Below are 27,061 nucleotides of genomic sequence, written 5' to 3' on the forward strand. Positions count from 1 at the left end.
ATCTAGTGGCTAGTGCACACCTCTCAACCCAATCCCAGCTTCGCTTCTCTTTCTCTCCCTCTCTCCTGTCGGTTGTATTCTCCTTATTACACTCCCCCATCACATTTCTTTCATTTTCCAGATCTGACTCCCCCTCCCCTCTCCCTTTTCCAAAAAGAGAGAGTTCCCCTCTCCATCTAAAAAAATGGAATATCGATCGAGATCTATCCACAAATCCACCTCCATCATGATCTCCGCCATCCTCTTCCTCTTTCTGATCCACACCTCTCATTGCTTCTACCTTCCTGGTGTCGCCCCCGAGGACTTCCAAAAGGTCGCCTTCTCCTTTGTTTTCTCTTTCTCTTTCGCTTTCTTGCTTAATATTTTTTTACACATTTGATCTGTTTTTAATTTCGCATCTTCGCTTTGACGTCTTTGTTAATACGATCGTATAGGACCATTATGAGAAGGGAATTAATGAAAACTTTGTGCGCGAAAATGACGGCTTTATAGTTCTTGTTTCTGATTCAGATGCTTCTTTGAAATTTGAATAGATTTTGTTAACAAAAGCTTCATTTCACTTGATGATTTCTTTAACCTTCGTTTGTTCTTTTATTCAAAACCGCATAGCATGCGTTCTTTTAGTTGATTTCTAATTTTATGCCATGTTTTTTGAATTTCTCCGCGGCATCTGCCACCGTACTTTATGTGGATCGAGTTGTCTAATGCAATTTAGAATAATTATTAATTTAGGAACTGTGTTCCCGAAAGATGTTTAATTTGCACGTTACATGTGGATGTGGTTGATAATGACGCATTAAACCGCTTTAGGTTCTCACTACACAGCTGTGATTATCAATCACCACTAAGCTCAAGTATACACAGATGTTTAATTTAGGAACTGTGTTCCTGAAAGATGTTTAATCTGCCAACGTAGTGCTTATCATGTGGACGTGATTGATAATGACGTATTAAACCGCTTTAGGTTCTCACTACGCACATCTGTGATATTTGGGAATGTTTATTGAGAAATTATTGTGGTATTGTTAAATTATTGATTATTTTCTTGGGGTTTGCAGGGAGATCCTTTGAAAGTGAAAGTGAACAAATTGACCTCTATAAAGACACAACTTCCTTATTCATATTATTCCCTCCCTTTCTGTCCACCAAAAAAGATAGTTGACAGTGCAGAAAATCTCGGGGAAGTGCTTCGTGGTGACCGTATTGAAAACTCTCCTTATGTGGTCAGTTTTAGTATTTCTGATGATTAGCGGTTTGTTTATTTTATGGCCGTTAACTTGTTTTCTTCTACTTGAATTAATGCAGTTTAAAATGCGTGAGCCACAAATGTGTTCTGTTCTTTGCCGGATTACACTTGATGCCAAGGCTGCAAAGCAGTTTCAGGAGAAGATTGATGATGAATATCGAGTCAATATGTATAATATTTGTTTCTTCTGACACGGAATTCATCTTTTGGACCTGTATTAATTGTTCTCAAGGTTCTTTATTCTTTTGACAGGATCCTGGATAACCTGCCCCTTGTTGTTCCCATTAGAAGATTAGATCAGGGTTCTCCTACTGTTTATCAGCTTGGTTACCATGTTGGGCTCAAAGGCCAATACACTGGGGTAAACATTATATATATGTGGCAAAGTTCCTCCTTTGTTTGAGGATGTGTTAGCTACCTTTTATGCTTACTTTGTCTGATTATGTGCAGAGCAAGGAAGAGAAAATTTTCATTCACAACCATTTGGCATTTACTGTCAAGTACCATAGGGATCCACAAACTGACTCGGCTAGGATTGTGGGATTTGAAGTTAAACCGTACAGGTTAGTTCATCTGAGCATTAGCTTTATGGTACTGTTATTTCTGGGTGTCTGTTGGCTGAGATTATAGTATCATCTTCTTGCGCATTTTCTTTTTGTTCAAAACAATGCAGCATTAAACATGAATATGAGGGGAAATGGAGTGAGAACACTCGTTTAACAACATGCGACCCCCACACTAAACACACAGTTGTTAATTCTAACACTCCGCAAGAAGTTGAAGCAAACAAGGAGATTATATTCACCTATGATGTTGAATACCAGGTGACCTCTTCAATTACAAACTTTTAAGGTTGACAATTGTAAAATTCTCTGTTCAGTGTCAATCATGAGCTGAAGAAGTTATCTACTGGATTTAGATCATTGTTTTTGAAATAAGGTTTTGACATCAGTCACCTATGAGGTGCTAATATTCTTGTATTTTCTTGTTCTGATTTTCAGGAGAGTGATGTGAAGTGGGCATCCAGATGGGATGCATATCTTTTAATGAGTGATGACCAAATACACTGGTTTTCAATTGTCAATTCTCTGATGATTGTTCTCTTCCTTTCCGGCATGGTAGCAATGATTATGTTAAGGACACTTTACCGTGATATTTCTAAGTACAATGAACTTGAGACCCAGGAAGAAGCCCAAGAAGAGACAGGATGGAAGCTTGTACATGGGGACGTTTTCAGGCCTCCATCTAATTCTGACCTGCTCTGTGTCTATGTTGGCACCGGTATTCAATTTTTGGGCATGGTACTAGTTACCATGATCTTTGCTGTTTTTGGATTTCTTTCCCCCTCCAACCGAGGTGGTCTGATGACAGCTATGCTCCTGCTTTGGGTCTTCATGGGCATTTTTGCTGGCTATGCCTCTTCACGTCTATACAAAATGTTTAAAGGAACAGAGTGGAAGAAAATATCTCTAAAGACTGCATGCTTGTTCCCGGGCATTGTCTTTGCCATCTTCTTTGTCTTAAATGCTCTCATATGGGGCCAGAAGTCATCTGGGGCTGTGCCATTTGGGACAATGTTTGCTTTGGTCGTCATGTGGTTTGGAATTTCAGTTCCACTTGTTTTTGTGGGTGGTTACATTGGGTTCAAGAAGCCAGCAATTGAGGATCCGGTGAAGACAAATAAAATTCCCAGGCAAATCCCTGAGCAGGCTTGGTACATGAACCCAATTTTCTCCATTCTGATTGGAGGAATACTCCCATTTGGAGCCGTTTTCATCGAGCTTTTCTTCATTCTTACCTCAATCTGGCTGAACCAGTTCTACTACATCTTTGGTTTCCTCTTCTTGGTCTTCATTATCCTCCTTATCACTTGTGCTGAAATAACCATTGTGCTTTGCTACTTCCAGTTGTGCAGTGAAGATTACCTGTGGTGGTGGAGGTCATATCTCACATCAGGTTCCTCGGCGTTATATCTCTTCCTCTACGCTACATTCTACTTCTTCACGAAGCTTGAGATCACTAAGCTGGTTTCTGGGATGCTGTATTTTGGATACATGCTAATCGCTTCATATGCATTTTTCGTGCTAACGGGCACCATTGGGTTTTATGCATGTTTTTGGTTCACAAGGCTTATCTACTCATCTGTCAAGATCGATTAACGTGTAAAACCGGAGATGCTTTTATCATATATAATCATGATTCTTAGATTCGATCATGTTTTCAGATGAGATAATCGCTATTGTTGTCTTAGGTTACAGTTCAAGGTTAAGATCTAATCATGCTTTCAGATATAAACTTTTAATGCTCATTTTGGGGCTGAGCTTTTATTTTTTATTATTTTTTTCTTTTTTAACGTTGATTTGGGGAATACCTCTGTTTTCCTATGTATGTTGAAAGAAACTTCTCATGTGATTCTTTTATCGAAAATTCCCTTCTGTATTACTTTCAGTAGAATTGCTGTGAAAGTTTCAGGTGGCTGAACTGATATTCTTATTATCTGTTGGTGGCGAATTCAATTTTATTATTTTTGCCCGATATAGTTGAACATAAAAACAAAGAGTTAAATTCAACAGAAGAAGAGAATTTTGTTTGATTGCAGTCCGGGCTTCTTGTTGCCAAGATGTGGCTGAACGCAGAACTCGTATTACTCATGTAGGCTGTTCAATTTCAACAGGGAGTTCCCAAAAGAGGCTTTAATCGAGTTGGTTTCATGGAAGTACAACCTACTAAAGTTCCGGTTGTTCACATCCTAACTTCATTTCCTTGACTTGCTTTGTTTTGAAAGAAATGGAATTGGAGAAAATGAGAAAGATAATGTAATAAGATTCCTAAGGACTGATGGTAGACTTCGGATACCTGCTGCTTAATTGCTAATCGCTTCAATTTTTTAGGTGCCAACTGGGCTGGAACTATCGGATTTTACGCTTGCTTTTGGGTCAAGCGACCCCTCCCCTCAAACCTGTCAAAATTGATAAACAGATTTTTTGCTTTGTTTCTCCTGTTCAGAAGGTGTTTTTTTTTTGGGATATGAATAACCGTGAAATTCTTACCACTACAATTTGGAAAATCACTTGAGAAGTACATGTACTATTTCGATATGATTAATTATCGTGGAAGAAAAACACTAGTAGAAATTATTATTATTGTAGAAATTAGTTATTATACATACATACTACGACTACTTCCTGGGGCGAGTGTCACTGGGGTCAGCAATACCCGTGGTCACCTTGGCAACATCTAGGGCACTAGCTTCACGCTTTTTCCTGGTGTACAACACCGAATATCCTATGGCCGCGGTGATGAGAAGGCCGCCGATGGTCATAGTAGTCATGGAAACCGGAAGCTTGCTCCTTTGGTGCAACACTCCTCCAGGGTGGTGTCCTGGTGGCTTCTTCGATCCTTCCAAGCCCGCTGCTCTTACCTCTTCTGGGCTCATCTTGTGGGTATCTGCGTTCTTTCTCCAGTCTTCAACTTTTGACATTTTCTCTATCAACTTCAAATTTGAAATTCCATAAACTTCAATGCTTCCTTTTATTTATCTGTCAAGGGCTTAGGACAATTGAAGAGCCAACTTTGCCAGCATTTCTTGGAGAACAACACGTAGCAATTAGCGGTGGCAAGTAATCGCGTCATGCCAAGTGTTCACCCCTAGCAGATGGCAACGCAACTCACTCGTAGAACGAAAACAGCAAGTACCACAGCCCAACTTTGTTAAGAGAGCTCAAAATCCTGGGCTTGAACTGATGGGCTTTCTTTGGACCAGTCGTTAAGATCTACTTTCCCGTTCTTCGTTCAATTTAACCGTTACAATGGTTAAAGGGACAACCGGCCAGAGACAGAGACAGAGGCTCAGAGCCCAAGGGGCCAACATTAGCAGTTTAGTAGTGGCAGTGCACCATCACTGTAACGGCTAGTTTCTAATTATCTCCCCCACCTAGATTCTCACTTTCTATATAAACACAGTGATCCCCTGGACTTGCTATTCCAATCCCCAACTCGCTTTTCTCTTTCTCTTTGTCATAGCCATATCCTTCACTTGCCTTCTCTTCTCCAGACTTTGATTTCCCATGGATATTTTCTCAAGAAGGCTAACTTCTTCCTTTCTGTTCTTTCTATTTCTAAGCTTTACAGAAGCTAAAGAAATCTTGGTTGGTGGGAAGACAGACGCCTGGAAGATTCCATCATCTGAATCAGATTCTCTCAACAGATGGGCTGAAAAATCCCGCTTCCGCATCGGCGACTCTCTCGGTAATAAAATAAGCCTACTTTCTTGCCATCCTTAAATACAATGCTACACTTCACTTTATAGTGCTTTCCTTTTTCTTCACATTTTTTTCCTAAATCCTTTTTGGTGTTTATATGTTGCAGCGTGGAAATATGATGGTGGCAAAGACTCAGTGCTGCAAGTGACTAAGGAGGCTTATGCAAGCTGCAATACCTCAAACTCAATTGCAGAGTACAAGGATGGGAACACCAAGGTTAAGCTTGATAGGTCAGGGCCATTTTACTTCATCAGTGGAGCAAAGGGTCACTGCGAGCAAGGCCAAAAGTTGCACGTTGTTGTATTGTCTCAAAAGCATAGGTACACTGGAATCTCCCCAGCACCTTCTCCGGCAGAAATTGAGGGTCCTGCCATTGCTCCTACCAGCAGTGCTGCTGGGTTGAAGGCTGGTTTCTTGGTCACACTGGGGGTTGTGGTCTTGGGGTTGTTCTGAGATGTGAGGGTAGTTTTGGTTTTGGGAGAGAGTTTGGATTTTTCAAATCCACGAGAGATTATTTCATTTTGCTTTTAATGTTGTTGAATGTCTCACCAAATTGGTGACAATTTGGAGTCATTTATCGATTCATCAAAGAGTCTATAAGACCCAACATGATTCTAAAAAATACGGCTTCAGAAGAATTTATAAGATTTACTCCATTAAAAATAAATATATTCAGACAGTACAATGCTTGAAAGAAATAAATTAATAATACACATCAAGTTCAACTGTAACTGAAAGATCTAAATGTTCACTTGCTGCCTATAACCTGTCCCATGCAACTGAACCGAATCTGTGAGACGAAAAAGAGAAACAACATACAATTTAGCTTCTTGTGAATAAATCAGGCAGGCTACAAAGCATTTACGCATACAAATCAAAGTTGTGGTTGGCTTATTTAGGATGCGAGGAAAATGGAAATAGATACAAATCAAGCAGGCTGCGCATTTAGGCATATACAAATCAAAGTTGTGGTTGGCTATAGAATGTGAGGAAATAGAATGCATATGGTTAAACTCCCACCCACCTTATGAATATTTTTATAGCATAGCACGTCCAATAAAGATACAACGCATTCGGGAATATGCAACTAGGAAGTAAAAGAACACTAAGAGGTAATATGACCATGTAATTGTAAGGAACACCTGGAGTATCAGGACAGAGGCAAGTCATCATCTGAAGCATCATGAACCTGTAGAGGCCCCTTAAAACCATCTTTTTTATCACCAAAAAGCTCACGAGCTGCCTTCTCAAGGAATTCTTTAGCAGCATCTTCAACAGATTGTTTTTCAGAGGATTGATATTTTCTCTTCTTTTTAACATTACTACCAGAATATTTTATCGTTGGCCCCTCCCCTTTACTGATTTGCCTCATACTTTGCCTCTGCTCTGCACACACACACACACACACACACACACACAAAAGCTCTTAGAAAACAAGACAAAACCAAGCACTCAGAGCAACCACAAAAGAAGTGAACCATCAATTACCAGGGGTCAGGTCTGGTAACGAATGCTCAATGAAACGGGTTGCGGCCTGAGAGTTCAAGGTGGTTGAAGGTCGCAACGGTGCTTCAAGAACAGACATACTTATGTTAGAATGTGATACAAATAGTTAATTCCAAAATTAAAGCAAATGTGGAATAATGGAATCTTATACTTCTGAATCGACGCATCGGCTACTGAGCATATACGGAAAGGAATGAGAGAAAACAATGTACCTTTACTTAAGTCTATGAACCGCTCTAGCTTCTCTTGATACAAGCTTAATCTCTCCTAGATATGGAAACCAAAACAGGATAGAAAAATTAAGCCACAATGCCAATTGAACTTTAGAACAGACAAATGAGACAATCAACTAATGATATCCTAACGTTTTTCGAAAATAAATAGATAATGATATCTCAATGTTAAAACAAACACTAGAGATGCTCTTAATTCCCAATAAATGAAGCAATATCATCTAAAACAAACTTAACATCAAATCTAAAGATGCCACCCAACAAGGAGACCCATACATATAAACAAACCCAGAATGTAGAAGTACAAATTCAAGTTTTAAACGAGACGTACAAGCTCTGATTTAATAGGATGTTCATCTGGGTGCACTCCACTGCATCTCAACTTCACTGCAGAAAAAAAGATCAATAAAAAGCTTAGCATTTAAAACACACATAGAAATAATTAACACGAAAATCAAATCCCGAACAAGTAAATAGAAATTACAAGCGAAAAGAGTAGTGGTGGCTTTGGCAAGGGTGAAGAAAGCCTGAGCGCGTTGAAGAGGGGGCATTTGAGCAAGGACATCGGGGTCAGAGAGGGACAAGAATTCGAGCAAATGGGTCCTTAGGTTTTCAACGTTTACTAGCGTTGTCTTCACTGAATTCATCACAGATTCAGGGATGGCTGAGCTCCCTCTTTCACCTCCTTCCATATTTGGTGGGTGTTCAAGATTCAGACGTCACCCTTTCTCTTTGGTGGGTGCTGACAACTTCTAAGATATGCAAATTGCTAGGGCTGAAGGGATTATTAGAGCAAAAGCCAGAGAGGTTTATGGCCGCAGTTAGGTTTACTATGGATTTGTTGTGATTGTTATAAACACAGATTAAAAATTATTAATTATTTTAAAAACTATTTTAAATAAAATTCTTAAGTTGCGTAAGCTTAGATAAAAATAATTATTTTTTAATTTATATTATTATTAAAAGTTTTATACAATTGCAAATACAAGTGTAGAAATTAATACAAGCTAAACTAAAATCAATAAAGAATTAATTAGACTAAAAGACTCAGAAACTTACACTAACATATAAATCTACATAGCAGGGCTGTCCTAAAACCTCCCCATTTACTTATTGATTTTTGGTCAAAATTTACTATTAATCCCTGTACTTTTATAAAATTTAGAGATTTAATTCTTACACTTTCAAAGTTAAAATTTAATATCATCTTTTCAATTAAAATTCTAATCCGATTGTTATTGTTGTTAGTCATTTTGTCAAAAATTTTCATTTTTCAAGCTTATTTTCTGTGATCATATACCAATTAAATTGAATAAATTTTAATAAAAAGAATTTTGATTTTAGTGATTAGACGTTTTAAATAAAAACAAAGGAATTTAATTTATAAAATTTTAAATATGCAAAATAAATCACAAGTTTTATCCTAATAGTTTTTACATAAACTTTTAAAAAAACGGGGGAGAAAAAACAGTCTTTTTACAATTGAGAGAAATAATTTAATCTTACAGAGGAAAAAAAAAACAAGAAATAGGAGAAAGGACAGTAAAAATGGAAGAGATAATGCCAAAGAAGAGAAGAAAAATCTGAAGGGCCTAAATTCTGCGGTCAGAGAAACCAATGCCCAATCTCTCTACTTGAAAATATCCGAACTTCACTTTGTCCAAATTCGCTAACTCTCCTTCTCTCTCTCTCTCGAAGCAGATATTTTAGGTAAGCAGATGCCTTCTTCTCTATCTTTACGTTTTCATGCTCTTTCAAAGAAAATGCGAAGTGACCAATCTCTGATTACTCTCTATTGATTCTCGGTTTGTTGGCAGTTACCCTCTAATGACTGTTTTAATACTTTGCTCGATGTCTGCTTGCTGTAATAGTCTCAATTATAGTTGTGTTTTAGTTGATAGTAAAGTCTCCGCTTTTAGCCATAAAAATGTTTCCTTTGGAGGTAGAAAGATTGGGAAGTTTAAGGTTTTTCCAGATGGATATATGGTGTCTTGGAAGAAACGGAGAAAACAGCAATTGAGATTCTACGTGATGAAAAATTCATGTGAAATGGTGTTGGCAAATGGGAAGTGCAGAAATAGCTTGTCTTCCAATGAAGTTTCAAGGGTTCTCAAGTCGATTTCGGACCCAAAATCTGCTTTTTCTTACTTTGAGTCAGTTGCAGAGTTGCCCAATGTTGTTCACACCACAGAAACTTGTAATCATATGCTTGAAGTCTTGAGAGTTCATAGAATGGTGGGAGAAATGCGTTTTGTATTTGAATTTATGCAAAAGCAAATCATCAGGAGGGATTTGAATACATACTTGACTGTTTTTAAGGGTCTTGATATCAGAGGTGGGCTTCGGCAAGCACCATTTGGACTTGAAAGAATGAGGGATGCAGGGATTGTTCTGAACGCATATTCATATAATGGATTGATCCATTTGCTACTTCAATCTGGGTTAGTAAGGGAGGCTCTACAGATTTATAGAAGAATGGTCTCCGAAGGTCTAAAGCCTAGTCTTAAAACTTACTCAGCTCTCATGGTAGCTTCTGGGAAGAGAAGAGATATTGGAACGGTTATGGATTTGCTAGAAGAGATGGAATCTCTGGGATTGAAGCCAAACGTTTACACTTTTACAATATGCATTAGAGTGCTTGGTAGGGCTGGGAAAATTGATGAGGCATTTGGGATTTTGAAGAGAATGGATGATCTGGGGTGTGGACCTGATGTTGTTACTTATACTGTTCTCATTGATGCTCTTTGTAATACTGGGAGACTTGGTCAAGCCAAGGAAATATTCCTAAAGATGAAAGCTAGCAGCCATAAACCTGACAGAGTAACCTACATTACTTTGTTGGACAAGTTTAGTGACTCTGGGGACGTGGACTTGGTGAAAGAATTTTGGAATGAAATGAAAGCTGATGGTTATGCTCCTGATGTGGTTACTTGCACCATACTTATCGATGCTTTCTGCAAAGTTGGAAATTTAGATGAAGCTTTTGATATGTTGGAGGTCATGAGGGAGCAAGGGGTCTCCCCCAATCTTCATACTTACAACACATTAATCTGTGGACTATTGAGGCTAAATAGGGTTGGTGAGGCTTTGGAACTTTTTACTAATCTGGAATCTCTAGGCATTAAACCTACTGCTTTTACTTACATACTTTTCATTAACTATTATGGAAAGTCTGGTGACCATGGTGAAGCTCTCAAGACCTTCAAGAAGATGAAGGCTAGAGGAATTGTTCCTAATGTTATTGCTTGCAATGCATCTTTGTATAGTCTTGCTCAAGCAGGGAGGCTTAGTGAAGCAAAAGCTATTTTCAATGAGCTTAAAAGTAGCGGGCTTGCTCCAGATTCAGTTACCTACAACATGATGGTGAAGTGCTACAGTAAAGTTGGGCAAGTAGATGATGCCATCAAGTTACTCTCTGAGATGTTGGAAAATCAGTGTGAGCCTGATGTAATGATCATTAATTCCTTGATTGACATGCTTTTCAAGGCCGGACGAGTGGATGAGGCATGGGTAATGTTTCATAAAATGAAGGAAATGGCGCTTGTCCCTTCTGTTGTGACCTACAACACATTAATATCTGGATTAGGGAAAGAAGGTCAAGTCAAAAAGGCAATTGAATTGTTCGAGAGTATGACCAGACATGGGTGTCGCCCTAACACAATAACTTTCAACATCCTGTTGGATTGCCTTTGCAAGAACGATGAGGTTGATTTGGCTTTGAAAATGCTGTACAAAATGACACCAGGGAACTGTGCTCCTGATGTTCTGACTTATAACACTATCATTTATGGCTTTATTAAAGCAAACAGAGTTAAGGATGCAATTTGGGTCTTTCATCAGATGAAGAAGTTGCTTTACCCTGACTATGTGACTTTGTGCACCCTTCTTCCTGGTGTTGTTAAGGATGGGCAGCTTATGGATGCCTTCAAGATTGCTCAGGACTTTATTCATCAAGATGGGATTGATACAAACGGGTCATTTTGGGAAGATTTAATGAGTGGGATCTTGACGGAAGCTGGAATGGATAAAGCTGTACGATTTGCTGAGACATTGGCATCCAATAAGATCTGTAAGGATGAGTCTATTTTGTTGCCTCTAATTAGAAATCTGTGTAGGCATAAAAAAGCTGTTTTTGCCAGAGAATTGTTTGCAAATTTCACAAAAAATATGGGGGTTATCGCAACACCAACAGCATATAATTTGTTAATCGATGGACTACTTGACGTCCATATCACTGAAATGGCTTGGGAACTTTTTGAAGAGATGAAGAGCATTGGTTGTTCTCCGGATATTTCCACCTATAACTTGTTGATTGATGCTTGTGGGAAGTCTGGTCAAACTGATAAACTCTTTGAAGTGTATGAAGAGATGACTTTTCGTGGATGTAAGCCTAATACTATAACTCACAATATAGTCCTCTCTGGTCTTGCAAAATCGAACAACATAGAGAAGGCTATGAATATGTATTATGATCTCATAAGTGGTGATTTCCGTCCAACTCCCTGTACATATGGGCCTCTTATAGATGGACTTCTTAAATTGGGAAGACTGGAGGATGCAAAGCAATTGTTTGAGGAGATGGAAGAATATGGATGCAAAGCTAATTGCGCTATTTATAATATTCTTATAAATGGATATGGAAAAGCTGGTGATGTAGATACCGCTTGTGACTTATTTAAAAGGATGGCTAAAGAGGGGATAAGACCAGACTTGAAGTCCTACACCATTCTTGTGGATTGCCTCTGTTTGGTCGGAAGAGTTGATGATGCATTGCACTATTTTGAGGAAATGAAGTTAACTGGCCTTGATCCAGACTTGGTATCTTATAACCTTATGCTTAATGGGCTTGGGAAGTCAGGTAGGATAGAGGAAGCTCTCTCTCTTTTTGATGAAATGCGGAATAGGGGTATAACTCCTGATCTTTACACTTACAATTCCTTAATACTCAATCTTGGGACTGTTGGAATGGTGGAGCAGGCAGGAAAGTTTTATGAAGAACTACAACTTATGGGTCTTGAACCCAATGTGTTCACCTATAATGCTCTTATTCGAGGGTACAGTGTGTCTGGAAATTCAGACCATGCCTATGCAGTCTACAAACAGATGATGGTTGGGGGCTGCAGCCCAAACAGGGGAACAATTGCTCAGCTTCCTAATCAGTCTTGAATGTTGAAATATATAGATGCTTATATATGCTACTCATTAAACCTGGCTGGTGATCTCCAGTTTACAAGGTGCAGCAGGTACTTCCCTTCTTCAACGCTTTTTGTGCAAATTCAGAAAATTATTGTACAATTTGATGTCAAACACAATGACTAAGTTTAAGTTCCTTTCGTGTACTTCAGGCTTGGTCAGTCTTGCTGATGCTTGAACCAGTTCAGAGAGTGGAATCTATCTTAGCTGTGGCAGTTGATGTTTCCTATTCAAGTTTCAACGAGACTGAATACTTCATGTACATCATTTACGTGAGATATTATGATGTAATACTATGGTTTTAGTACGTGTAGATGCCATACAGAATCTTTCATGTCCTTTGCCTTTGGCTTGCATTGTGCCATCCTTCTTCATGTAAAAAGAAAAAGAAAATTTTATATCATGCTGTATTATTTGTGCAATATGTATATGAAAAATATCAGTAGTTTCCTCATGCCCAATCAATGTTGGTAACTTTGTTGCCATGCTAATTAATATTTAATAACCATTGAGATACAATGGAATATCAAGAAAGGAGTTGAGGTGTAGTTTTGCATTTAAAATATGTTGGTAACAACATATCCTCTCTGTCAGATGAACAGGCACTTGTGTTTTCATTTTGTAAAAAAAGAAAAAAGGAAAAACATTCTTCTGATTTGATGATGTCAAGATGTCCATTCCGGCCACAGGTTTTAACAAAAGTCAAAATCAAGGGCAAAAAGCGAGGAGAATATAATTGTAATTTAGGGGGGATGCGGTGGCAGACTAGCTGTTACCTACACAATCGAAACACCATTTTAGGGCATGTGTGAAGGTTTCCCTGTCTTTGGAAATAACTGCAACCCCATCAAGTAAACAGCAGCCCTTTATCCATCTCCTGCTTTTATAAAACATACTAAAAAATTCCTCATAACTAAAAATCTTTGTCTAAAGCCCAAATGGACCAAAATTTTACACACAGCAGCACAACAGAAAAACAAAACCAAATACAAAACGAAAAGAAAAGAAAAGTAAAAAAAGGCAACAGGGATGGAAAACTAAGACAGATGGAAAGATGGATAGGTGGGGATAGATATGTCTTCTATTATCCTCCAAAAAGGAAAAAATAAAACTTATCATTTTTCCCACATTTACCCTTCTCTGTATCTCATGATCTTCTATCATTCTAATTCTACTCAGGCTCTTCTTCCCCCTTTCTTCATGGGCCTTTTTGGGTTCTCACATTCTCCTTCCAGTTTCAGAGATAGAGAATACCATTTCCACCACATCTTCCTTATTATTAGTGTTTTTATTGTTTTAAACTTTTCTCCTCTTCTTCGTTTCTCTGCCCCTCCCCTTTTACTTTTTTTTTCTTTATTCACAATTTTAATTTTATATCCCTTACTGACTCAATTCTGGATTTTCTGATTTTCTTTTTTTTTTGTTGTGAAAAAGGTAATAAAAACAAGGGCTTATTTTTTTGGGTTCTTGAAATGTTTTCTTTTTTGCTAAGATAGAAGGGTTGGGGGCTTCTGCAAAATTTCTGATACAGTTTCTGCTAAACTTCTAGTAAAGAAATGTCAATTTTGAAGTATAGAAGATGAAAAGGGCTTCTCGGAATCGGCAATATAACAATAACTCTGTTGATGAGGAAGCCAGGGCTAGACTAAAGCATCAAAGCCTACTCCAGGAGTTCTTGGAATTGCAAAAGGTTAGTCTTTTGTCTCAATTACTCTTTTTAGTTGTGTTTTGTGATTATCTAGGTTGCATTCTTTGATTATCAAATCAGATTCTAGTTTCTTGTTTTGCTGCTATAGCCTGTGTTTCTGCCTAAAATTTTTACGAGTTTCTTTAGTCCAACTGGTGAAAAAAGATAGAATTTTGCTAATTGTTGGAATGTTTGTGTCCGCAATCAAGAAAGGTAGTTCTTCAAGGAATGTATAGAAACTTTTTCTCACAAACTACATAGAATGAATGTTCACTGGTTTACTCGTCCAGTTCCAATGATTATAACTGTCGTACTCGAGTTAGCAATTTAATTCTTTCGTGTCAATCATTTACTAGGAATTTGTTTCAAAGAAGAAGAAATTGGAGACGGTTAACCAGATGCGAGGAAGCCTTTTGAATGAAGTTCGGTATGATATCTATTTCCTGAATTTGTATGTATTTTTGCATTGTTTTAAATAATGATGAAGAAGAAGGGGTCGTTCAATAACATAGCTTATATTTCCTATTCTCCTGATTTGTAGATTCTTAAGACAGAGGTACAGCTATTTATCAATGGTCAAGTCTCGAGAATATGGACTACAAAAAGATTCTGTTCAATCACAAAATTCCTACCTGCAAACCAAGATGGTCAAGAATTTTGGTATCAATGTATCTGTTGAGAGGAGACTGAAGTCTCTTCCTGATTTAGATCCAAATGTGGTAATCTACATGAAATATATATATAATATTAGAACTTGTGCTATTATATGTTGACTTGTCCGAATTGATCAAGTATTTCCCGGATTGCAGGTTCATGAGGAAGGGAGTGGGAGAAGTCAAGTAGATGTTCAGGCGGTGTCTAGAAAGGGGAAGAAGTCGCAAAACCGTTTGATGAATGGAAAAAGAGTGGGGAAGAAGAAAATCTCATGGCAAGTTCAGGTGGCGTTTAAGATCTAATGAATAATGAGTATTCTTTTCACTCATTGTTTTAGCAGTTAACTGAGGTAGGCACAAGAATTAACCGTCTCCCTGTAATAACTTCTGATTGGCATTGCTACAGATTTTTAATATCATTGTCTTACACTTATTTCTTCCATTTTAACTGTGAATCAGGACAAATTTTCTCAGTTTGGTATTAAATGAATATATCTGTGGAGTATCAGTGTCTGATTTTCAGAAGTCTAGCTTATGGAAAGGTTTTTTTTTTCTTGATGATGGTTGGACAAGGTTTTCAGCCTTGGGAAAAGATTCTTTTATCATATCAATAGAATGAATCCGTGGCTGTTTGATTGCTAGTTTTGGATTTGAATTCTCTGCCATGCAATACTTCTTGTGCTAACAGGAAATATCAAGGGCAAAATCATTGATTGAAACATGGTGAACCCTTGAACAATTTGGCAATATGGGACAAGTTCCAAGATACAAAATTCAATCCATTAACCCAATAACATTTCAATAATAATAAACTGTACATGTTATTACTGGCATTGTTGTGTCTCAACACCCCAATTAAATCATTGGTTCTTTTTTAAGAAAGGAAACAAAAAGCATATATATATATATTACTTTCTTAATATGTCATCAAATCGTTCCTGCTCTAAGCCATCCCACATATATATATATTCCAAAATTTGAGAAAATGCATGGTCCTCCAATCTTCTTCAAATAGAGGATTTAGTAGCTCCACCAACAGCTGCAACTGCTTTTTCTTGACCTACCTCTGGCGTTGATTCAGTGTCAACTGATTTAGAATGGGAGGATTGCAGCTCTTCAGGTGAGGCAGATTTGATTGATTTTTTGAACTGCACCAAAATCATGGTCATATTGTCGCAACCCTCACCAGTGGCTGTTGATGGTGCTAAGCATCTGTCAAGTACTCTCTCACAAATAACAGAAAGCTTGGTCTCCTGCATTGCATGCAAGAGTTCAGACTGAGCAAACATAAAAAAGAAGACACGGAATGACTGAGCAAATTCGCCTAAAAAAGGGCAAAGTTAAGTAGGCTTTTGCACGTACTGAACGTAGTTGTTCATGAATAAAGTCTACTAGCATCTGACTTGACATGCAATCCCTGACGAAATTAAAGATTGAGAAGGCATCAGATGCTAAAATATGCTAGTCTTAATTCTATTATAATCTAAAAGAAAAAGGCATTAAATATAAATAAATATACCAGATTCCATCACATGCCAGCACAAGAAAGTCATCATCATCACAGAGCTCAACCTAACAGAAAATGAGTAAGATGTATAAGTTAAATACCCAATGCTCCAAAGTATAGGGATCTGATCTGCGCGGACTGCTGACCGAGAATACACTTACTGTGTTTATATCTGGATTTGCAGATACAGTTTGCTTTTCAGCAGGCAAAAGTTTATTCTGCTTGAATTCCATGTCGCCTGCAGGAAAACGAGACAATGTATTAAAACTACATCTCTCTCCCTCTCTGTTTCTATCCCATAAATGCATAGCATAAAAAATTTAGATATGCATGGAAGCATACATTTGAATTGGGAACTATGGACGTATAGAAATGCTATTAGAAAGTTTCATATAAAGTAATACTAGCACTTTGTTCCCAATGGCATATGCCTCTCTTTAGGAGATCCAAGTACTAATTAGTAAGTTCAATCACTACCCTTTTTGTTTCTAAGTATCAACAGAGCTGTAAATTACCTATAGCTCTTGAAAGATTCAAACTGCCATTGACACGTCCTGCATGTATAAAACCACCGGCCTTTAAAATCCTTTCTTTCTCTGCCTCTAGATCAGGTTTGTGATCTCTAGAGAGATTGTATGCCTTCAAAAAAGAAGCCACGAGAAGAAGTCAAATAGATTATTTATCCGGAAAGAAAAGAATGTTCTCTACAACTGACACTTATGTTTAGTGCCCATAGTTCAAAGCACAATAGCCAGTACATCCACATATAATTGAAATCGATAAAAATATTATCTATATTAGTATCCATTTGAAATGAAACAAGCTAATTACACCCTATTAACAGAATGTTACCTGACCCTTTCTAGATATCACACAACGAGAATCGCCAGCATTTGCAACAACGAGTTGGTTGTTTCTTAGAATTGCAACACAGGCTGTGCTCCCAGAAGTTGGTCCAGAAAAGTCAGAGTGAGGGCCCTGAATACAAATTTTTAAAACAAATATAAATGGTACATACAAATTGTTGTAATAAAATAAATTTCTTAATTGTACAAACAAATTAATGCACATTTATGGTACGTGCAGGGAAATCAGGGGTGCAGAGATGCACCAAATCAGCTAAGAGTTAAAATGTAGCAATACAAGTTCTATTCTTCTTCAACATTGATTTCCATCATAGTTACTGGCAAGCACCGAATTTCCATTCAGCATTAAGGACAGTAAGATGTATATATTCTTTATGTTTTCATAAGTACCTCCTCAATGGCCCAATCATCATCTTGGTCAATACCCTCACCACCCTTAGGAGACCATATCAATCCTTCTATCATGCCGGTAAACTTGTCTATTTTATCACCCAAAATAGCTAATTCTCTCCATCCTCTTTGTCCACGCATCATTTCATCCATTCTGCACTAAAATGCAACTCGAGTTGGAAACACATGAAATGAACAAAGGGCATTCAAACCACAAACAAAAAATGGGTAGTGGCAGGCATGGAGGAAGCAAAATGGGTAATGGAAGCACTATAATTTGTGATACATTTCTCCTTTCATGATCTTCTCAGAGGCTTAAACCTAATTAGATAAAATTAGAGAATAAGAGGTAATTTAGAGATCTATAACGAGATATAAGGGTTGAAGTACAATGCTTAACAAAAAAAATAACATTGTTAAGATTATATCAGAAAAGCAACAAGAAATCAGTGACACCGGTTTTAATTTACTTTTCAAGCTACTTAGACTGTAATAATAGCATAGAGATAGTAATTCAACCTTGTGGAATTTATAACAAGAAGTGTGGAAAAATTGGAAAAGTTTCTCTCAAACTTCATGCGCAGAAGAATTTATCAATAGACATTATTACTAGCAGGTATTAAGCACGAGAAATCCTCCAAATCATTCCAGCATCAGAATTGAATTGTTGACTCCCACAACAATGGAAAATAGCGAAGAATAAGCATAAAACTCGAGTAATCAAATTAAGCAACCTGAAAAATGCCCTATGAACTGATGCGCCTATGTCGCCAGTTGCATATGCTTCATGCTTGAGAACCTGCTGGTGAAGATACTTGGCACAGAACTTTGCGACAACTTTGCCTGAAAGTTAGCGATTTGGGTAAGTTGAAGAAACCTGAATGGTGGTCATTAGTAAAACAATCATATTTGCATCATAGTTCAGTAGAGTTGCAAAAAGCAATTATCAGAATTCACTGACACCAAAATATCATAAACGTCTCAACAGAATCAATTGAAAAGGAAAAAAAGCTGCAAGATGCTTCAGTTGGTTCAAGTTCTAGTTCAAGTAGGTACATTAATGGGAAACAACAAAAACCTCAATTCAGATAGTGTACAAACAAAAGAAAATGTGTATATGGAACTGAAAACAATCATAAGTACCTGAACCATCCAAATCTTACCTCCATGACCATCATAAACACCAAAGAATGAAGTAGATTCATCGAGATCAGGATACGCAGCATGCTAACAAAACAAATAAAAAAAGTAACTAGAACATATCAATAATATGACAAGAACAGGAAATTTGCAAGAAAGTAAGATAATGTAAGCTACAGCATGTACAACATAAGGAAGACAGAAAGCAAAATGATGTATATTACAAATTGAAATGAAGAAAAAAAGAACTTAGTAAGGACAGAAAAAGGGAGGAAAGACTTGTATAAAAATGGAGTTACATTCCATTCTGCTTGCGGATCTAAGAAGAGATGAACACAAATAGGAAGGACTCAGATGCCAGTGGCCAAGAAGTTGATTGTAGAATAATACATAGTAAACTGTAAATGGTAAATAAAATTAACAGGGATTAACATGATTGTCTTATATTTAGGAGATCGGATTGGGGATTGAGAACGACACCAAAAAAACATATGGAAGGGGTTATATAAAGGACTAAATCCATTTACCAAAACTCATTGCTGGAACTTATCTAGTAGAATGCAATAATATAAGGTCCAAATGCTTAGAAAATTAGAAAAAATTACAGGTTCCATTTGTTACTCACAGCATCTTCCATGGCTGCACGCCATCCTTGCATGGATGATAGACCATATCTAACCCTATCATTCTCGCCGTCTTCTGAGAATTTCTCAGTTTTGGGGGTGCTGAGATATATACCCATCTAGGTCTGGAAATGAATGAATCAAGTTAAGTTGGTTTTTTAAATCCAATAATGTGTGGCTTATTTGATCTCCCCAAGTCTTGCATCTAAAAAAGTTTTAAAACCAGTAAGGCAATAACTTAATTTGTCGCTTAAACATCATTTGGTAACTGATCTATTAATTCAGACATTATCAAATTCAAGTACATGCAACAGCGATCAAACAAGATAGTCTCTTATCAGAGAAATACACAACTCCTATGCTAATTCAAATGTGAATCTTGAGAAGGGAAAAAATATGTTGAAAACAAAGAAGAAGATCCAGATCCTAGGTTGAATGCTAAGTTAAAGAAAAAAGAAACCCATTGAATTTACTCCTGAACAACTGGGAAATAAATTAAAGCTTGCTGCTCTGCTAAGATCAAATTAAGGCATGCAAAACATGTCTATCAAAAGAGAAGTTAAAAGGCAAAAAATCTAAAATACTCTTAACAGAATAAAACAAGTGAAACTCGTATCCGATTTGATGCATACTGATTAAAGAAATAAGATTCAACAGAGAAACAAAGTTAAAAAAAAAAAAGTGTTTATTATGGTGTTTTTGAAGTGTCCTTACATGCTGCTGAGCTAAAATTCTGTAAAAAGAAACAAAAACAGGGGCGAGTGGTTTCCAAAAATTAACAAAAACCCAAGAGAATTTTCTCGGAATCTGAATGGGAAAACAGGAAAAATTATGGGGGACAGAAGCAGAAACATTCAGGAAAAGAAAGAGAATAAATTAAGAGACTTTAGATTAAAGATAAATTCTTTCTAAAACAAGGGCATTTTCAAGTTTCCATTACTCAACTTTTACTTTACCTCGATTTGGCAACGAAGGAAAGAAAAGATTTTTCAACTCCGAACAATGAGTTGAACGTTGCTGTCTATGAATTAATAAGTAGTTGGAGTTCTGATCTATTCTTTACAACACTTGGAACATGAAACACAATGTGTTTTGTTGGCCACGCTATCCCAAGGATTTGTTCAAATCTCCACGTCCATGAGTAAATTATTGTTTGCTAATGCAATCATGATTTTTGAGATATTCATTCGCCCATTGAATCCATCACCGTCTTCACTATTCACCTCATTTTCTGTATGATTTTGATTGGATGGGCGATAATACATGTCTGTATAAAGAATATAATATGGGAGTTGTCATTTGCAATCATGTTATTAATTGATTTCACCTGATCAGAAATGTTGTCTTTCCAAATATTAAAACAAACAACACTTGTCACCTAAAGGTGGGTTTCCCTTTTGGTGTTTTGAGATTGTTAAACTAAACTGGTTGATACATAGCCATTCATGGAACTTACAAATTTACTTTATTTTTTAAATTTAGTTTAATTTTAAATTTGAGTTTTATTTTTTTATATAAATGAATGATACTTCATGAATAAATTAGTATGCTTTAAATTTCAATATATTTTGAAAGTATAAAAAAACATAAATTTATGTGTGTTAATTTAATTAATATACACATTATTATTAGTGTAAGAAAGATATGTGATTAAATTAAAGTTGTCCATGGATTGAGTTAGGCCACGCAAAGTAAAAAAGTTAGGCCTTTTTTTAGATTTGAAAAATGGACTTAAAATTTTGTCCAAGCCCGGTCAAAGTAAAAATGCTAAAATTTGAGCTCAATCTGTATTAAATTTTTTATATAAAAAATTTAAAAAAATATATAATACATCAAATACACTGCAAATATTAAAATAAATGTTTCACAACAAATGATTTTTTAAATATACTTAAATAAGACTAAGATAAATGTAACTTAGCAAGTAAATACCTCTAAAATAATAGGAAAATTATTAATAAAATAAGAGTTATACAATATTCAAACAATAACAACAAAATGTTAGCAAAACGATGAAAAATAGTAAAAAAAAACAGAAGCAAATTTTAATTTTTTTGCAAATTTGGACGGAGCTTAGATCGGGCCAAAAAAGGTTACATGCGGCCTAACCCATTTACTTGTTTTTTTTGTCAAAACCTATTTTTCAGACTTATATTTTTACCAAAATCCTTCCACTTTCCGAGTAAGTCCTCAGGCTGAGTCAGATGACTCGACACATGGACAAGTTTAGATTAAATGCATCGAATAAAATTTATAATTATTTTAAATTCACTACATGCATCCAACAAATTCATGAAATTAAAAAAAACTAATTATAAATGTTAAATGAGTAGATGTTTGAAAATGTTGGTTAGCAGAGACATAATACATGAGTGTATGTTGTTTAAACTGGAAAGTTATTTCCTTAACCTAACTCAAAAGTAGATTGTTCCATTTGTTGGTCTGAAAGAATGAGAAATTAAGTCCTTAAGTTTATTCATGGGGAGTTGATTTTTTATTTTATGGGTTAAAACAGTTTCTTATTTTTGAATCATTGATGGATGAGAGAAGGGATATGATAAAATCTGCTCAGCCAGATACCCATATCTTTCAAGCCTTATGTCACGTTAAAGATAAGATTTAGTTTGATCTGAATTCATGGCTGATTGCTTAAGCAAAACTCACCCCTTCTTCACTCAAAATCACACCAAATATTTTATACATAACCCACATTGAATCTAATTTTTTTTAATACAATTTAAATAATTACATGTATATGTTTATCGCGGGTTAATATACACTAATTTAATTTTACTTGAAAGATTTTCGAATTAATCAAGTTAAGTTATTCAAATGTTTGATTTTTAATAAATTCAATTTAGTTAAAATTTATATTTGAATAATTTGAATAACTCCAATAATAAAATAATGTAAATACTAGTGAGTTGTTGTCAATTTAGAAAAATAAGCAAATTTTCAAAATGATTTATAAAATTAAAAAAGTGTCTAATATTAACCATTTTAAAATAAAATAAATTAATTTAACAATTTATGTAATAATTTACCTATAAAATATTTAACTTATAATAAAGTACTATTAATATTCAAACCATTATGAATTTTTGTATTATTTTAATATTAAATATTTTAAAGATTAAATAAATTCTAAATTAGTTATTTATTTTAATTACATTACACTTTTAACTCATTAACAAATTTTTTGAGGAAATTCATTAATGATGTTAAACAAAAATTAATAAATGAATATAGATCTGTACATCACACAAAATACAAATTAGTAGATACAGAATCCCTTCTTCCTTTTTCCTATTCTTTTACTTTATTTCCAATCTTTTCTTGTTTTTTAAGTTTTTGGCACATGCACTGTTTTCAATAAAATAAAGAAAGAATCTCTCGTAAGATATTAAAATTATAATGAAGGAATTTTTACGTTATATTATTTAACATGTGAATAATGTATGTTTGATATCTCCCAACGCTTTGAATTTCATAAATGTATTAATTTAAGCGATGAAGGAGATGACGTTGGCAAATAATGAATTAAAATTATAGTTTTTAAAAATATATATATTTTAGAGTTAAAAATCAATATTTATTAATAAATTAAATTCATATTTTTAAAAAAATACTTTAGAGTTTAAAAAAATCAATACATATATATAAATAATCCTCATTAATATAAAATATTGATAGAAGTAGGCGGTGGAAGATAGTAATGCTAGGCCCATCGGTTCACTTTTGTTTGTATTGTTAATGTATTTGGAATTGTAATTTTGAGGCCCATCATATTCATTTCCCCAACCACCCCAATATTGCATTTGCTTAGGGTGGGTTTAGATGGACGATTGGGTGAGGTGCGGTGCGTTTAGCTTACTTTTTATCTTATGCTACAGTATCGCTACAGTATCTAATCTCACCACCACCGCTGTTTTTACACTAACCGCAGGTAAACGCACTGCCTATCCAAACTCACCCTTAATATGTACGTACAACTCTACATGGCCCGAGCTAGGCCTTTTTAATAAGTTTGGATTCGGTCCGATAAATGAGTTTAAATTTTTGCTCAAGTCTAATTCGGATTATAGATGTTAAATTTAGATTCAGCCCGGCTTGGCCCATATTAACTTTTTATTTTATTTTTTATATAAAAAATTTTAAAAAATATAATGCATCAAAACCACTAAAATAAATTGAAAATAAATTTAAAAAAGTCTTTGTACTTGAATAACATTAAGATAGGGGCAACTTAATAAGCAAATGCCGCTAAAATAGTAGTAAAATTAACAATAAAACAAGAGATATAATATCCAAACAATAATAACAAAATAATAGTGAAATTGTAGCAAAATAGTGAAAAAGTAGTAGCAAAACAACCTCTTTTTTTTTACAAATTCGGGCCTAGCCGAGACAATAAAATCTTATCTGAGACTCGGTTTGTTTTCTAAATGGGTCTTATTTTTTTTGCTCCAACCCATTTTTTTAATTTATATTTTTATTCAAACTCTCTCACTTTTCGGACAAGTCTTCAGGCCTAGTTGACACAGAATATTGGTTAAAATAATAAAATTAGATATTTGAAATTATAATACATTATATTTTCTGTCTAAAACATCTTTTAAAAAATAATGGTTTAAATAAGGTAAAGATTATTTAAAAAAAAAGAGAAGGGTATAGATTAAATATTTTAATAGAAAAGAAGAGTTTTTGAATATGTAAAAATAATCCTTATGTAGATCAAGATTACGGTGAGAGTGGACAGGACAAGCCTTGCCTTTATTTATTTATTTCTTTCTCCCATTTTCTATACTTAGGAGAAGACAGAAACGTAATTAAATTAAATCAAGTTGAGGATTTCAATAATTGGGTTAGATGAAATTGCAGCAGTTTAGTCTGAGCCAACTCTATAAACCATAATTAAATATTCTCTTGAATGAGTATGACTACGATTGGTTATTTTTTATTTGTATTTTCTGATTAAATATAATACTGTTACACTTGTAGATTGGACTTTGGAACATAATTAAAACAAATTCCCAGCACGATATAATTCATTTTGTGATAGAATTCTGAAGGAAACAACAGTTGGTATCCAAACTAATTAAGAAAATGTGCCCAATTCATGATGGTAATTAAGTTTTAACCAAAACTGACAAATGTTCTTAATTCATCCCAAATTGGATGGTACAATTGTTTAAAATGATTAAGATTTTAACAATAAATACCACATCGTTAACCATTTTCCTAAAGCAATTTAAAAACTTTGCCTTGCAGCCAACTACTCCACGACCTTAGCGTGTTGAAAGGAACGAGATGCGATATATTTTAGTCAACTATAGCGAATTCCTCCGCAATACAATATCATTTTCATATGAAAAACTGGGGAAGGCTGTAAATGTATGAGTAGTCAACGTTTCGCCCTTCTTTAATCTACAGAGCCGTTTGCAGATCTCTGTGTTTCTTTGCACATCAAGGCAATGGCTTCCTTAGAAAAAGAGGGACTTGTTGAAGAATCTCGGTCGAGTATATCCCAAGAATCCGCCTGCATTTCAAACCTAGGCAACCTTGATTCAGCTGAGGCTAGCAAGAGTAGCAATATTTTCTCGGTTTTCCTCGAGCCAATTCAATGGATACAGATGCTATCTTCTCAGCTAAATCCAACTTTCATCATTGGGATAGTTATAGTTTATGGACTCAACTTAGGCTTCTCCGGTTCTTTCTTCAAAGTAGTCACGGATTACTATTGGAAAGATGTTCAAAAAGTGCAGCCCTCCGTGGTTCAATTATACATAGGTCTATACTATATCCCGTGGATTATGAAACCTGTTTGGGGTTTACTCACTGATGTTTTCCCAATAAGAGGATATAGAAGAAGACCTTACTTTGTGCTTGCTGGTGTTCTTGGGGGTGTCTCTGCATTGATGGTTGCTCTCATTGGTAATTTGCCTGCTGCTTTAGCATTGAGTTGCTTTATAGGGATTGCAGCAGGCATGGCTATAGCAGATGTGACAATTGATGCATGCATTGCTACAAATAGTATCGAGGTTCGATCCTTGGCTCCGGATATGCAGAGCCTTTGTGGATTTTGCTCCTCTGCTGGGGCTTTAATTGGTTATTCCACCAGTGGATTTTTTGTTCACCATCTCGGAGCTCAGGTTAGCTTAAAATTGACCTTTGATTATGTTTTTAGGGAAACAAAGTTATAACAACTGAAACATTCTTCTGTATAAATGATTATTACAGGGAGCTTTAATTCTAATGTCAATCCCCCCAGTTTTTATCACAGTGTTGGGCTTTGTGATTTATGAAATGAGATCTCCCTGTCTTCACCCCGAGAAGCAGAAGGTTAGATTCTCTATTTTCCTGTTAAGTTCTCTCCTTCATAACGCTATGTTGTTGCAATATAGTAAACCATTAGAGCCATTTCTTTTAAATTACGCCATGAGACTGCCTGCACAGGCTCCACCTTCGTTTGGATCCTATGAATTAGTGAAGATAGCAAATTTTGGCTTACCAAATAGCACATCAATCAATCCAACCAATCTGAACCATAGCAAATGGTTATTTTTGTTCTACATAGTTTCATCCCTGAAAAGATGTGCTTGCCTTCTCATTATCATTTTCATGAAACAGAGGCGAATGGCTTATAACTCTGTCAAACAAGTTTAGCTGAACATCCCATTCCGTATTTCATCAGATTGAGAAAACAATGGATACCTGTAGTAGTTCGGAAATATTCGTATACTAATATTTACGTGTGTGGATGCGTATGCAGAAAATGGGAACCTTAGGGGTGGCCGTAAAGGGCATGTATCAGACAATCAAGTTCCCTCAGGTGTGGAAGCCATCGCTCTACATGTACCTATCTTTGGCTCTCAGTATCAGTACTCATGAAGGGCAATTTTATTGGTACACTGACGCCAAAGCTGGTCCTGGATTCTCTCAGGTTTTTTCTCAATTACACCAGATGAAAATAGTAGAATGCTCCACTGTATTATCCTTTTCACGGTTTCTGACGTGCAGGAATCTGTTGGGGCCATATATGCAATTGGTGCAATGGCTTCAATGGTGGGGGTCCTGATCTATCACAAGACACTCAAAGACATCCCATTCAGAAACCTACTCTTTTTCGCTCAGCTCCTTTACGGCGCATCTGGAATGCTCGATCTAATCTTCATTCTTCGATGGAATTTAGTGCTTGGGATTCCAGATTACTTCTTTGTTATCACTGAAGAATGCATATCACGAATTATAAGTAGAATAAGGTGGATTCCCATGATTGTATTAAGCACTAGGCTTTGCCCTTTAGGCATTGAAGGCACATTTTTTGCATTGTTAATGTGCATAGATAGCCTTGGTTCCTTGACCTCCAAATGGGGAGGAGGAATGGTTCTTCACGTTTTTCATGTGACTAGGACAGATTTCACAAACCTGTGGTTGGTTATTCTCATTAGAAACATACTGAGAATTGCTACTCTGGGTTTGATTTTTCTTGTCCCAAAGGCTGATCCGTCAGATGCTTTGATTCCTCAAGATATTTTGATGACGCATTCGACTGTAACATCAGATGATGAGGGGTTAGAACTTGTCCCAAAGAATGATAGAAGTCCAGAGCTTCTTTTAAATCTTTAACCTTTTCGCCTTGGATAATGCAATTTTGTACAGTAAAAATTGAGTTACTATCATTTTTATTTTATTTAAAGAAATAATACGAACACAATTTTTGATACTTCTCCGCTACTCCCTGAAACTCAAGTA

The 27,061-nt window shown here is 35.8% G+C and overlaps 8 protein-coding genes across 12 annotated transcripts; 5 read left to right on the forward strand and 3 right to left on the reverse strand.

Moving 5' to 3' along the window:
• LOC105768373 (transmembrane 9 superfamily member 8) lies at positions 1-3,694 on the forward strand. The gene is made up of 7 exons (XM_012588263.2): positions 1-313; positions 1,059-1,223; positions 1,306-1,415; positions 1,499-1,607; positions 1,697-1,809; positions 1,920-2,070; positions 2,248-3,694. Exons 1-7 carry the CDS (start codon positions 185-187, stop codon positions 3,403-3,405), a joined length of 1,935 nt encoding a protein of 644 aa, XP_012443717.1. The 5' UTR covers positions 1-184; the 3' UTR covers positions 3,406-3,694.
• Positions 3,695-4,317: 623 nt separating this feature from the next.
• LOC105768377 (uncharacterized) lies at positions 4,318-4,764 on the reverse strand. The gene has a single exon (XM_012588267.2). It carries the CDS (start codon positions 4,725-4,727, stop codon positions 4,425-4,427), a length of 303 nt encoding a protein of 100 aa, XP_012443721.1. The 5' UTR covers positions 4,728-4,764; the 3' UTR covers positions 4,318-4,424.
• Positions 4,765-5,215: 451 nt separating this feature from the next.
• LOC105768376 (early nodulin-like protein 3) lies at positions 5,216-6,039 on the forward strand. Its single transcript, XM_012588266.2, has 2 exons — positions 5,216-5,494; positions 5,615-6,039. Exons 1-2 carry the CDS (start codon positions 5,314-5,316, stop codon positions 5,959-5,961), a joined length of 528 nt encoding a protein of 175 aa, XP_012443720.1. The 5' UTR covers positions 5,216-5,313; the 3' UTR covers positions 5,962-6,039.
• Positions 6,040-6,136: 97 nt separating this feature from the next.
• On the reverse strand, positions 6,137-8,096 carry LOC105768374 (uncharacterized). Its single transcript, XM_012588265.2, has 6 exons — positions 7,732-8,096; positions 7,579-7,634; positions 7,227-7,281; positions 6,997-7,077; positions 6,651-6,894; positions 6,137-6,298 (listed from the first exon to the last, which is right to left on the reverse strand). Exons 1-5 carry the CDS (start codon positions 7,937-7,939, stop codon positions 6,659-6,661), a joined length of 636 nt encoding a protein of 211 aa, XP_012443719.1. The 5' UTR covers positions 7,940-8,096; the 3' UTR covers positions 6,137-6,298; positions 6,651-6,658.
• Positions 8,097-8,796: 700 nt separating this feature from the next.
• On the forward strand, positions 8,797-12,901 carry LOC105768834 (pentatricopeptide repeat-containing protein At4g31850, chloroplastic). Of its 2 annotated transcripts, XM_012589045.2 has the most exons (3): positions 8,797-8,957; positions 9,065-12,490; positions 12,593-12,901. In XM_012589045.2, exon 2 carries the CDS (start codon positions 9,075-9,077, stop codon positions 12,411-12,413), a length of 3,339 nt encoding a protein of 1,112 aa, XP_012444499.2. In that variant the 5' UTR covers positions 8,797-8,957; positions 9,065-9,074; the 3' UTR covers positions 12,414-12,490; positions 12,593-12,901. The 2 variants fall into 2 exon arrangements, with proteins under 2 accessions (XP_012444499.2, XP_012444500.2); XM_012589046.2 differs by having other exon boundaries at positions 8,814-12,481.
• Positions 12,902-13,293: 392 nt separating this feature from the next.
• Positions 13,294-15,305, forward strand: LOC105768836 (uncharacterized). 2 transcript variants are annotated; one of them, XM_052631393.1, is made up of 4 exons: positions 13,294-14,130; positions 14,484-14,554; positions 14,669-14,843; positions 14,937-15,305. In XM_052631393.1, exons 1-4 carry the CDS (start codon positions 14,020-14,022, stop codon positions 15,081-15,083), a joined length of 504 nt encoding a protein of 167 aa, XP_052487353.1. In that variant the 5' UTR covers positions 13,294-14,019; the 3' UTR covers positions 15,084-15,305. The 2 variants fall into 2 exon arrangements, with proteins under 2 accessions (XP_052487353.1, XP_012444503.1); XM_012589049.2 differs by having other exon boundaries at positions 13,397-14,130; positions 14,669-14,846.
• Positions 15,306-15,546: 241 nt separating this feature from the next.
• On the reverse strand, positions 15,547-20,567 carry LOC105768835 (probable protein phosphatase 2C 60). 3 transcript variants are annotated; one of them, XM_052631392.1, is made up of 11 exons: positions 20,263-20,567; positions 19,309-19,511; positions 18,707-18,770; positions 18,278-18,386; positions 17,544-17,697; positions 17,140-17,265; positions 16,803-16,926; positions 16,449-16,525; positions 16,300-16,352; positions 16,143-16,197; positions 15,547-16,033 (listed from the first exon to the last, which is right to left on the reverse strand). In XM_052631392.1, exons 2-11 carry the CDS (start codon positions 19,423-19,425, stop codon positions 15,788-15,790), a joined length of 1,125 nt encoding a protein of 374 aa, XP_052487352.1. In that variant the 5' UTR covers positions 19,426-19,511; positions 20,263-20,567; the 3' UTR covers positions 15,547-15,787. The 3 variants fall into 3 exon arrangements, with proteins under 3 accessions (XP_052487352.1, XP_052487350.1, XP_012444502.2); XM_052631390.1 differs by having other exon boundaries at positions 19,309-19,431; positions 20,263-20,566; XM_012589048.2 differs by lacking the exon at positions 20,263-20,567 and adding an exon at positions 20,021-20,234 and having other exon boundaries at positions 19,309-19,431.
• Positions 20,568-24,573: 4,006 nt separating this feature from the next.
• Positions 24,574-27,032, forward strand: LOC105769757 (probable folate-biopterin transporter 6). The gene is made up of 4 exons (XM_012590608.2): positions 24,574-25,458; positions 25,547-25,648; positions 26,079-26,249; positions 26,327-27,032. Exons 1-4 carry the CDS (start codon positions 24,781-24,783, stop codon positions 26,933-26,935), a joined length of 1,560 nt encoding a protein of 519 aa, XP_012446062.1. The 5' UTR covers positions 24,574-24,780; the 3' UTR covers positions 26,936-27,032.
• Positions 27,033-27,061: the final 29 nt, after the last annotated feature.

This window comes from Gossypium raimondii, chromosome 5 (genome assembly GCF_025698545.1).
Source record: "Gossypium raimondii isolate GPD5lz chromosome 5, ASM2569854v1, whole genome shotgun sequence".
NCBI lineage: Eukaryota > Viridiplantae > Streptophyta > Magnoliopsida > Malvales > Malvaceae > Gossypium > Gossypium raimondii.